Source organism: Eumetopias jubatus, unplaced genomic scaffold (assembly GCF_037043125.1).
Source record: "Eumetopias jubatus isolate StellerSeaLion01/CBP00866 unplaced genomic scaffold, mEumJub1_p1.0 scaffold_5, whole genome shotgun sequence".
NCBI lineage: Eukaryota > Metazoa > Chordata > Mammalia > Carnivora > Otariidae > Eumetopias > Eumetopias jubatus.
In genome coordinates this window covers 122057402-122069044 of record NW_028274811.1, presented here as the reverse complement: position 1 = coordinate 122069044, position 11643 = coordinate 122057402, and the positions used below count along the sequence as shown (strand labels likewise).

At 35.9% G+C, this 11643-nt stretch overlaps 1 protein-coding gene across 3 annotated transcripts in view; it reads right to left on the bottom strand.

The window, feature by feature from the left end:
• Positions 1-1105: 1105 nt before the first annotated feature.
• Positions 1106-11643, bottom strand: part of TTC33 (tetratricopeptide repeat domain 33) — a 32417-nt gene continuing 21879 nt past the window's right edge. For all 3 annotated transcript variants that reach the window (XM_028098052.2, XM_028098054.2, XM_028098053.2), the window contains exons 3-5: positions 8090-8171; positions 6489-6620; positions 1106-3291 (exon numbers count right to left, since the gene is read on the bottom strand). In XM_028098052.2, coding sequence (XP_027953853.1) covers positions 2938-3291; positions 6489-6620; positions 8090-8171 — 568 coding nt within the window. In that variant the 3' untranslated portion in view covers positions 1106-2937. The remainder of the gene's footprint in view (positions 3292-6488; positions 6621-8089; positions 8172-11643) is intronic.

The window sequence follows — 11643 nt, the reverse complement described above, 5'->3', positions numbered from 1 at the left end:
AACTGAAGACGCTATAGTGATCAGTTATAATCATGGCAACTCTAGCTTTCTCAGATAAAACTTTTTTAGTCTTCCCTAGAATTCTGTCATATAACATCAATTTAAAAGCTCTTTACACTAAGACTACTACCATAAAATTTTGTACCTAGGCCCCAACTGCAGCAAATCTGGGTTCTGTGATCTATAACTTGCATGACTTTTCAATGTTTGTGTAGTATTTGTTAGCATATTTAAGATAAACACTCTATAATCTAAAAGCCTGTTGTCTAGAGAATAATACATGGATTCTCAAATTATCAGGCATGATCTGGATGTGTGGTGTTCTGACTAATGAGTGTCTATGCCATACAATTTTCAAATAAGAATAATACAAATTATATTCAATATACTGTTTAATGTTATTTCAGAGGGTATATTAAACATCTTTAATTATATCACTATTATGAGCATCAACTATTTTTCTTTCAGATTCAAAAGTATTTGTTACTGCAGTTAACAAGCTTAGCAAACGTCTGTGTATCAGAGTTCACATCTTATAAAATGATATATGCATTTTTCTCTTCACACATAGAAAAGTGTTAACTGAGCATCTTCTGGGGCATGAATAAATGAGCTGCCTTCCTTCTTCATAATTCATTATTCCTTTTCTCTCCATTTTTATGTCTTCCAACTTATGTCTTATATCTGAGTAAGGAAAAGACTGATCTGGCCTACCGATATCAATACAGGAAAAACACTAAGTTCTTTAACAGAATCTTGTGGCTACATGCCCTCCATCCTGGGTCTTGCCTCTTTTAGTGTTGAGATAGACTTTATGACAAGAATAACCCCAAATGATAACCATCTGTCCTACAATATCAAAAGTGGTGACTCCTCACTTTCAGATAAAGATTACAAAGTTCTCCTACCTTCTTAAAATCAGAAGAAACTGAGGTTAAATATCTCCAAACTAATTCAAGTTCTTCATAGAAACAGCTAACATTTACTGAGTGCATCCTATGCAAGATACCATCCAAAGTGCTTTACATATTTTATTCCCACATAACAAAGAAATTAAATAAATAAATCTAATTTTTCAAAAGCCAACAATACAAAGAGGCAGATCTTTAAAATGCAGAAAAAAAACTATTTATTCACAAATTACATGACAAACAAAAACCCAATACTCAAAACAACATACCAAAGGGTGAATGCTCACTTCTGTAGATGCCCAAGTATCTACCCTGGGAGAATATCCTTTATTCAGTGAAATAAAATATAATTAGTATTTGCTTTTTGGATTACTCTAAAACTAACCTCTCTAACCGGAGCTAACTTTCTGATGTAACTTTGGGGAAAATACAATACTCGGGAAAAAAAGAGGTAAGCATTCCACTAAAGGAAAAATTTTTTAAATCATCTCAGAGGGTGGGGGATGGGCTAGATGGGGGATGGGCATTAAGGAGGGCACTTGTGATGATGAGCACTGGGTGTTGTATGTAAGTGATGAGTCACTGAATTCTACTCCTGAAACCAGTATGTCAATTAACTAGAATTTAAATAAAAATTTAAAAAGGAAAAAAAAAATCATCTCAGAAAAATGTCGACCATTCCTCACATGCTCCAACAGGTTAAGGTGAGATTCCTTAAAATAAAATAGCTTTCATTTCTAACAAGGGTAAAATTAATTTTACAGCAATAATAGCTTCCTGAGTGTCAGAAGTAACAGTACCCAGCAGTCCATACAATTGTACTACAATATACGTAGTATAAAAATAATTCACATTAGCAATGACAGTTTTGATTTGTGAATACGACTGTGGCCTTTCAATGAAATATTTCTTTAAATATATCCTTCTCTACTCACGTATTATACCATAGTCACGTTTCAGTTTCTATGTATGTTGTGGCTAAATTATTCATTCACTGGCACTCATTAACATCCTTACTTTTTTATTTTTAGAAAGATATAATCTAGCTATTTAAAACTGAAATTGTAAATTAAATGCGTAGTTGCAAAAAAGTTATCTAGAAAAGGACTTCCAAACCATTAGCTGGAAAGTTATAAGCAAAAGATAAATTATTTTTAGAGTTTTTAAGCTTTTAAAAATAAGGAGAAGAAAAAAGTGCTTTTGACTGGGACAACACAGTAGTACAATTTGTTATGACACATCTATAAAAGCCATTCATTTTTTAAAAATGCACATCTGAAACAGGACCTACCTGTGGAAAGGAACACTATCCACTTTAACAACTAAAAAAATAAAACCATCGTTCTGACATTTATCAGTATTTTACATATCTAATACTGAAGGAGGCAACTACTATTTTCATAATAATCTTAAAGTCAAAATATAAGCACAAATCAGAATTCAGAGAAACTTCGAAAATGTTTAGAATGTACACACTTGCATGCATTTTCAGTCAAACTTTCAAAGACTCCACATATAACCAAATGACAACTTTGAATCAAAATGAATGTCAAAGATATTCAAGCTTTGTGACAGACTTACTCTAATGCAACCAGAAAAACAGAAGAGTAAATAGCAAGAGCAGTATATTTCTTAAGGAGGGAAAGAAATCACCGACTTCCTTTATCATGAAACAAAAGTCAACAAGTCAGCATTTTAATAACACTGGCCATCAAGTGATTCACTAGTAGAGAATTCACTTTTCAAGTTGTGTCTTTAAAATGCATTCGCTTATATTTTTGGATTACATTAAGTTTATTAAAAAGCCACCGTACTCAGATTTCTAATCTTAAGAAGTTTAAATCACAACTTATCAAAGCATAGTCCAAACACTGTACAGTAATTCTACCATTTAGTTTTTATATGTCTCATCTGCAAAACTCACTTTACAAACAGGAGTTTTGCTCTGTTTCTCCACAGTTAACGTCCCTATGCCTAAAATTTTAAGTGGCAATCAAAAAGACAGATTCAAAGGATTCCCACCACTTCATCGGGCTTTGATAAAAACAGAGCCATCTGGTGGTATAGCACCATCTTCCTTCTCAGTGACCGTCTCTACGGTCCCAGAAGCCGACACAATAACCATCGTTTTATTCGGTGGAACCGTCTTCTGTTTCTCAGCAATTGCCGCACAAACAGCAACAATCTCATCACTTTCAAAGTCATAGTCAGGAATTGACTTTGGTGAGAAATGGGTTACTTCCACTGATGCTTCACACTTTTTAATCTTCTGTGCTACCTTCTGCTGCTCCTGGAGTGTTCGTGCCCAAGAAAGGTCTTCTTTCCATATTTCAGGGTTCATTGGATAGATGTGAAGGGCGACCTGAAAACTTCGAATTGCCTGGGGGAGTTAAAAAAAAAAAAAATCAAAGTTTTTTTTTTGTTTGCTTTGTTTTAAAAAAATGAGTGGATTTAATATAATCCATAATATCTATCTCTAGCTCTTTAAAATATATATATAAATATATATTTATATATTAAAACATATAAATATATAAAATAAATATGTGTGTGTGTGTGTGTGTGTATATCTTTTTTTAAAACATATTAGAATGTAAGGATAGGAATTAGGGCTGTGCCCTAAACACTGGATGATGATTATGATGAAAAAAAAAAGTTAAAGAAGTGTGAAAGAAAGTGCCCGACAAATTGCTGCTGAGGACTCCAAGTCCATTAAAGTACAGGTAATGCTATTATAGTTCAAACAAGGCAAACGCATTGCTCTGCTTCTGCAGGCCAGCAGATAATAAGAATCTAGGGACTTCTTGGCTAAAGCATGATCAGGAAGGTACCGGGAATGCCTACCTTTAACACCAAGAGCTTAGATTCAAATAATGCTAACATATATTGACTGTCCAAGAGATAAAGAAGGACACTACAGAATGATAAAAGGGTCAATTCACCAGGGAGATACAATCATTATAAAAATATATTCATTCCGACATCAGAACACCTATATGTATAAAGCAAACATGGACAGAACTGCAGGGAGAAACGGACAGCAATAAACAGCAGGAGACTGCAATACCTAACTTTCAGCAATGGATCCAACACCCAGATGGAAGATCACTAAGGGAACAGAGGACCTGAACAACACTATAGATCAAAGGGGCCTAACAGACATAGACAAAACATTCCTCTCAAACAGCACGAGAGTACATACTATACTCAAATACAAACAGAACATTTTCCAGGAGAGATCACATGTCAGGTCACAGAACAAGTCTTAACAAATTTAAGGTGACTGAAATCATACCAAGTATCTTTTCGAATGACAACAGAATAAAACCAGAAATCAATAACAGAAGAAAAACCAGGAAATTCACAAATAAGCAGAAACTAAACAACACAGTCTTAAACAACCGATGAGTCAAAGAAGTCAAAAGGGAAATGAGAAAACATCTGGAGACAAACAAGAATGAACATATAACATACTAAAACTTATGGATGCAGCAAAAGCAGAACTAAGAGGGGAGTTTATAGAAGAAAGATCTCAATTAAAAAGCTAATTTTATACCTCAATTAGAAAATGAAGAACAAACTAAGCCAATCATTGTTTTCTAACACCCAACTCTCTCTTTTTTTTTGTTTCAAGTTTTTATTTATATTCCAGTTACTTAACACATAGTGTGTAATATTAAGTTTCAGATGTAGAATTTAATGATTCATCACTTCCAATACCCAAGTCTATGTAAAAACCTAAATAATTACTCCTGGGGCTATCCCCACCTACTGACTTTTAATGTACTACCTGTTCTATTTATCCATGTATTTTCTTGTGTTTTTGTCCAAATATATGCAAATACAGGAAGAATGGTTAGATGTTAACATTTTTTAGCTTGCTTTCAATATATTTTTCATAGTGACCCCTCCTTATGACATTTTGAGTAAAGTTATTTTTTTCTTACCATTCCAGTCTTTCAAAAGAATAGCTTAAGTTTACATAAAAATTACAAATTTAGATTTTTCCAAGTACAGCCCTAAAAATTATATTAAATGAGGAAAAAAATACCACTTTTAACCCCTCCAACAATTTCATAATTTTAATGGACAGCACCATATCAACAGGAAAAAAAATAACAGTTGAACAACTGGTTTCCTTATTCAAAAAAACTTAAAATCTTAAACAAATTTACTTTTACTGATTGACTGAAAATATCTCTACAATGTCACCTGCAGTATTTGCTTTCTTTATAGGAGGCCAATCTTTGCTAAACATTAAATCCTACAGATTTATTCCCATTACCATAGGTACTTAACAAGCAAAAGAGATAATGCTTTGTAAGCTTTTAAATAAAGCAGAAATGGGGGGAAAGTATTATGTGATAGGCTTTGTTTGTTTTCCTGTTAACCCATTAGAAAACAAAATACCATGAATTTCTTTTTTCCAATTCCAGTATGATTTAAGTCTTCAGGTAAAAAAAAAAAAAGAAAAGAAAATGGACTTTGGTTCATCTGGTTTCTATCACTGTGAATCTCATTTGAAATTATAATGTTTACAAGGTAGTTGACACCAATTATTCTCTCATCAAAATTCCTTATTTATTATTTCTGAGAATTTGACAAACACCTTTTTTTGGTAATCAGAAATAATATATTTATCAGAAAAATCCAACTTATCCATAACTTAAGCCATTGGTAGTAAAGTTAAATTCAGGGTTTACCAGTCATTTCATAGTCTTTAAAGAAACTATTTTTAATTTTTTATTTATTGTTTTCTTTTCTAACTGCAAAAGGCAAATGAAGCCATGCAAAATCTTAATTAAGACAAACAGAAAATCTGGCCCTACTGTATCAGATTTGAAAACACTCTTTAGGAAGATAGCGACCAAAACAAAAACAAAAACGGGGTAACTGTCATAGTCAATTCTCATCTATTCAGCCTGTGCTACCTAATACCCGAAAAAAAATTCTTTTTTTTTTAAAGATTTTATTTATTTTAAAGAGAGCGAGAGTGGGAAGGACAGAGGGAGAGCTTCTCAAGCAGACTCCCCACTGAGCACAGAGCCTGCCAGAGGGCTCAATCTCACAACCCATGAGATCATGATCTGAGCCAAAACCAAGAGTCGGACACTTAACGAACTGAACCACCCGGGCACCCCCTGAAAAAAATATTGACTCTAATATAATTGATGTTTATAACGGAAAAAGATGTTCAATAATAACTTTGATCTGTGTCTATGGCTTAATACTTTTTTTTTTAAGATTTTATTTATTTATCTGACAGAGACACAGCGAGAGAGGGAACACAAGCAGGAGGAGTGGGAGAGGGAGAAGCAGACTCCCCGCTGAGCAGGGAGCCCGATGCAGGGCTCAATGCGGGGCTCAATCCGAGGACCCTGGGACCATGACCTGAGCCGAAGGCAGACACTTAACCATCTGAGCCACCCAGGCGCCCCTATGGCTTAATACATTTAAGAGGTAATTTGCTATTTACTTTTTGCATAGATATGATAAATGGCTATTTACTTTTTGGTTCAGCTAATCAAAAACATGTCAGAATAAAATTTCGTCATTATAACAATCTAACTTCCTTACCAGGACTATCTCTCCTAATCCAAGCTGAGCACGGCCCAAAGTTTGCCAAGACTCCCATGAATGTGGATTTCTCTGGACAGCCATTTCAGCTGCATGTACTGCTGGGAACATTTCATGAAGAGACATTAGGACCTATAGCCAAAAAAAAAGAAACAAAACCTGTCAGTAATATTTATAAACTAGCAAACTACTAATGAATAACCATATGTAAACTTTTTCATTTTTAAAAAAATATTTTTAGTCTGGTAAATATAGCATCTCAGTGGTTCTGACACACTCCTTTGCCATGCAGGGTCAGGAATGACTATTCTTCTTCCTATTTCTAAAATAACTATGAAAATATAAACTATCCCCTTTTCAGTTATTGAACCCTGCTGTCTATCTGGTTAAAATAAGGTGGTCATGATCTAGCCATGGTGGCTCACAGATATTTGAACTCTTAATTCCACTTATTATTCTATTTACAATGTGGTTTTCAGGGGACCCCAGGTGTTTTTTTGCTCAACCACCCATCCTATGAACATCTTCCTGCTACAAAAATCATTTAAACACTCCACAGGCCTCCCCACAACTGCGTTCTTCAAACCATACAAAGAGAAAAATAGGGAGTGCCAGAACCTACCGCTTCAGTCTATGGGAAAGGGCTAGATTTTATCTATCATCTTTGGGACCATTTACATTTCACAAGATCTGTAACACAACTATCGTTATCAGGTTGCAAATTAATTTATTTCATATAGTTTACCACAAACACTGTCTTTAATATATACGTAGTCAAGACTGAAAGTCAAAGACTTAACCAAATGAAGGTCCTCAACAGCACTTCATTCAGCAGACATAATTTATTTGGGGTTTTCTTGGCTAAACTAAAATCAAAGCTGATAAAGAATGTCCCTTATGTTTGAGATCATCATCTGAAAGATATCAGTAAGGTGTGTAGATCAAGGCTGAACTGTAACTATTCCCTGCCAAAATATGTTTGATATTCCATTAGCGATTTTAAAGTCTTTTGGATAACTTAATCCAAGTGCTCAGAGATTTTCTTTATAGACTTTCCCACAAAATAATAGAAATGTATTTTTAAAATTCAAATGTTATTTTTAAACTATTAAAAATTTGAGTCTATTCTGACCTTTTGCTAAGGACTGGGCCATTTTTAGAGAAATATCATTCAGAGTCCAACCATCCTCATTCTGAAGAAATAAAGCTATTGCTCAGTCCACTACAATTAATTTCCAAGGAAAGCAAACACATTTCATTTATTTAAGAAATCACCACTGACTTCCTAAAAGATAGCCTTCTTTTCATATCTTACCATAGGTTAAAATAAGTTAGCTTCATTGTGAAAATAAATGAATTTCTAAAGTCATGCAAAAGGCAGAGTCATAAATAATACGGTGATAATATTTCACCCAGGGCCCACCAATAATAATAATATGGTAACATATTTTGGAAAGGAAACGTTGACAAATTTGAAAAAGACATATTCAACAAAGAAAATGGAAAGAAATGCCATTTTGGTTCATTACTGTTCACCAAACACATATGAACACAACACAGTGAGATTTCATAATGCAAATGAAATTCTTCATAATCATTACCTGTGATTTCATCTCATACAGGGTGGCATCATCTGGGGTTAACTGCAGTGCTTCATCCCATTTTTGAATTGCCTCTCGATATCTGTGGTTAAGTTACATTAGTATCATATTTTTAGTAAGTCCTTGAGAGTACATGACCAAATTTTAAAATCAGATACTAAGGAATAATTGTATATCAAGAAATAGCTCTATTCAAGAACTGACACTAATAATACTGTTACAAAAGCAAGAAAAATTAAGAGATAAAGGGAAAGGACAGCAAAAGAGAAAAAGACAAATATAAGTAAAAGAGATCTTAGAAATCTTTCCCCAATTTTACTTTCTGGGCTGAGAAATCAGTACCAAAATTTCCCTTTTTCATCAACCTCAATGTCTGCAAATGTTGTCATACAAGTTAGAAGTACCACAAAGGACTTTTCTGAGGAATTTACAATCCAGTTGCAATCCTGGGCTCTACTGAAACAATCTAGCTGACACAGAACACTTTAAGAAGTTGCCTGTTGATTGTGTAAAGACTTCAGTTTTCGGACACATCGATAGCTCAGTTGGTTGAATGTTCAACTCTTGATTTCGACTCAGATCATGATCTCAGGGTCGTGGGATTGAGCCCTGCATTAGTCTCTGCATTCAGCAGGGAGTCTGCTTGAGGATTCTCTCTCCCTCTGCCCCTCCACCCTCCGCTCCCCCCACTTGCACTTTCTCTAAAATAAATAAATCTTAAAAAAAAAAAAAGATTCTTCAGTTTTAATTTTCCTTGTCTGTAAATTCCATGAGCTCAGGAACTATAATATCTTTTCATCACTATTAATACATGGTAAGCTTATAAAAAATGGGTCAAATGAATGGAAAACAGTTTAGAGATGGTGATTTCCACTACCACCTTTCCACTGATGTCCTCCTTGTCAGGTTTTTCGTGTGAGCTCCAGAGCCATATGGTCAACTAACATCTCCACGAAGATACCTCAAACTCATTCTGCCTAAAACTGATCTTAGCACATCACATGCCAAATCTGCAGAAGCACTGCAGAACTTTCTTTTTTAAATAAAATTAAGGAATGACGAAGTCCTCCATGTTATCCCAAGCAGGCATTTTCACAGCATCCTTCACAAGTGGTTAACTCATGTATACCTGAATATCTCTAGAAAGAGAAAGTTCTATTTACCAGAATATTTTCCAGGATGATGAGCTGAAACTTTCTATTCTGTACCTTTCCCCCAGTGCTACTAATTCTGCTTTCTCAAGCTAAACAGAAAATATGTAATAGACTAGTTTTAATTCTTGGCTACACCAGAATGATCTAGGGAGATTCTGGAAGGGAAGAAATACACTACACACACACACACACACACACACACACACACAGAGCTGATCCTTGCCTCAGCTCAACTAAAACAGATATTCTCAGAGGAGGGCCCAGGCATCTATATTTTTTGAACCAGGAAATGCTAATAAACACCAAGGTTGTGAACCATTGATAGTATCTTTCAAAGCATATTAAGACATATCATGTGCAATCTTCTCTTGAATCACTCATCGTTACCTGTTTTCCAGACCCTTCATTTCCTCTCTATGTGTTCTTCTGCATAATTTCCTACTTGAATATGTGAAGATCCAAACCAAACACAACAACCAAAATGTGGGCCAATATGCACTGATCATTATTTAAACAGAGGACAGTGAAATAAAGAAATAAAGGCGACATTTGGGAGAAAATGGAAAGTTGAAGAACATAAAAAAGTACATTCTGTTTTCACCTGACTAGACAGTTCCTTGACTAGCAAGGAATACGAATGGGCAGTTCCATTTTCAGGGGTCTCATGTCATCTTGGCAAATGACAAACAGGCTATAGACACCTGAAAATAAGTCTACCACAGAGCCAACTCCACGGCTAGCAGCAGGGTGAGGGTGAACATGGTGGGAGTGTGCTTTACACATCCTGCCTGAGGCCATGATAGGCCATACTAGTTAGTGGCTATTGCTACTTTGTAGTAGCAGGCTATGTAGAGTTATACGCTTCAGATTCCCCCTGCAAAAGCTGACAGTCTTTGCTTCCAGGCAAACCAATCCAAAAATGCAGACATGGCTATCAGAACTCCTGCCTGGACCACAGTTAATATCTTCTTCCCTAACAGGGGCCCCTGCTGAGCACTGAAAAGTTACCTATTTGAACACTGTGCTTAATTCTGGGTGAAAGACTACTAGAATTTTAGGAATACCGTGTGACCATTATTCACTTTATTTTTATGATGTGCTACTACACCGCGGTGTTTCTCCCTGCTTCTGCCTGCATCAGAAATATTCTTTTGGGGGGAAGCCTAGGAGGCTCGGTGGCTCGGTCGGTTAAGCGTCAGCCTTCAGCTCAGGTCATGATCTCAGGGTCCTGGGATGGAGCCCTGCTCAGCGGGGAGTCTGCTTCTCCCTCTGCCACGCCCCCCCTGCTCCTGCTCTCTCCCTCTCTAAAATAAATAAATAAAATCTTTAAAAAAAAAGAAATATTCTTTTTAAAAAAATTTTAGGTAGTTAACATACAGTGCAATATTGGTTTCTGGAGTAGAAATCAGTGATTCATCACTTACATACAATACCCAGTGCTCATCGTAACAAGTGCCCTCCTTAATACCCATCACCCATTTCGTTTGCCCCCCACCTCCCTCAATTAACCCTGTTTGTTCTCTATCATTGAGTCTCTTATGGCTTGTTTCCCTCTCTCCTTTTTCTCTTTTCCCCCTTCCCATACATTCATGTTTTCTTTCTTAAATTCCACATAGGAGTGAGATCATATGGTATCTGTCTTTCTGTGACTGACTTATTTCACTTAGCATAATACATTCTAGCTCCGTCAATGTCGTTGCAAATGGCAAGATTTCATTCTGTTTGATGGCTGGGTAATATTCTATTGTGTGTGTGTGTGTGTGTGTGTGTGTGTATAAATATAAATAAAAATAAACAGAGAGAGAGAGAGAGAGAGAGAGATCACATCTTTATCCATTCATCAGTCGATGGACATTTGGGTTCTCTCCAGTTTGGCTATTGTTGATAATGCTGCTATAAACATGGGGGTGCATGTAGTCCTTAGAATCTGTATTTTTGCCACAAATCACACCTCTAAGAGCTTTGCCAATTGAAAATGATTTAGTTATCAAGGATTTTCCCAAACTCAAGCATCTATCTAGAGCCAGGGTCCCCAAAGTGGAAAGCAATAGTAGAAACATGCAGTCTCACCAGCTGCTGTCAGTGCTCTTCCTCCACCTCACTGCCCGGAGTGCTCCATACGTCTCTCTGCTTTCCACACATCCGGTCACTTCTGCACAGTGTCAGGCTATGCCCATTAGCGTGGCCCATACAGGAGTGAGTAGCTGGCACACAATTTTCCATACAAACTCTGTGCTCAGCAGGTGATAGACACGGGCCAGTTAAACCACTGTGTCCTGTTGCTGGCCCCTAGTTACCCTCATTGGGAATCTGAAACTCACAGTTATTTTTAGATAATTCATATGTCAATGTTAGCTAGAAACTGCCTAAAGCACTTCAAAGTAAGCCATTTAAGGTATC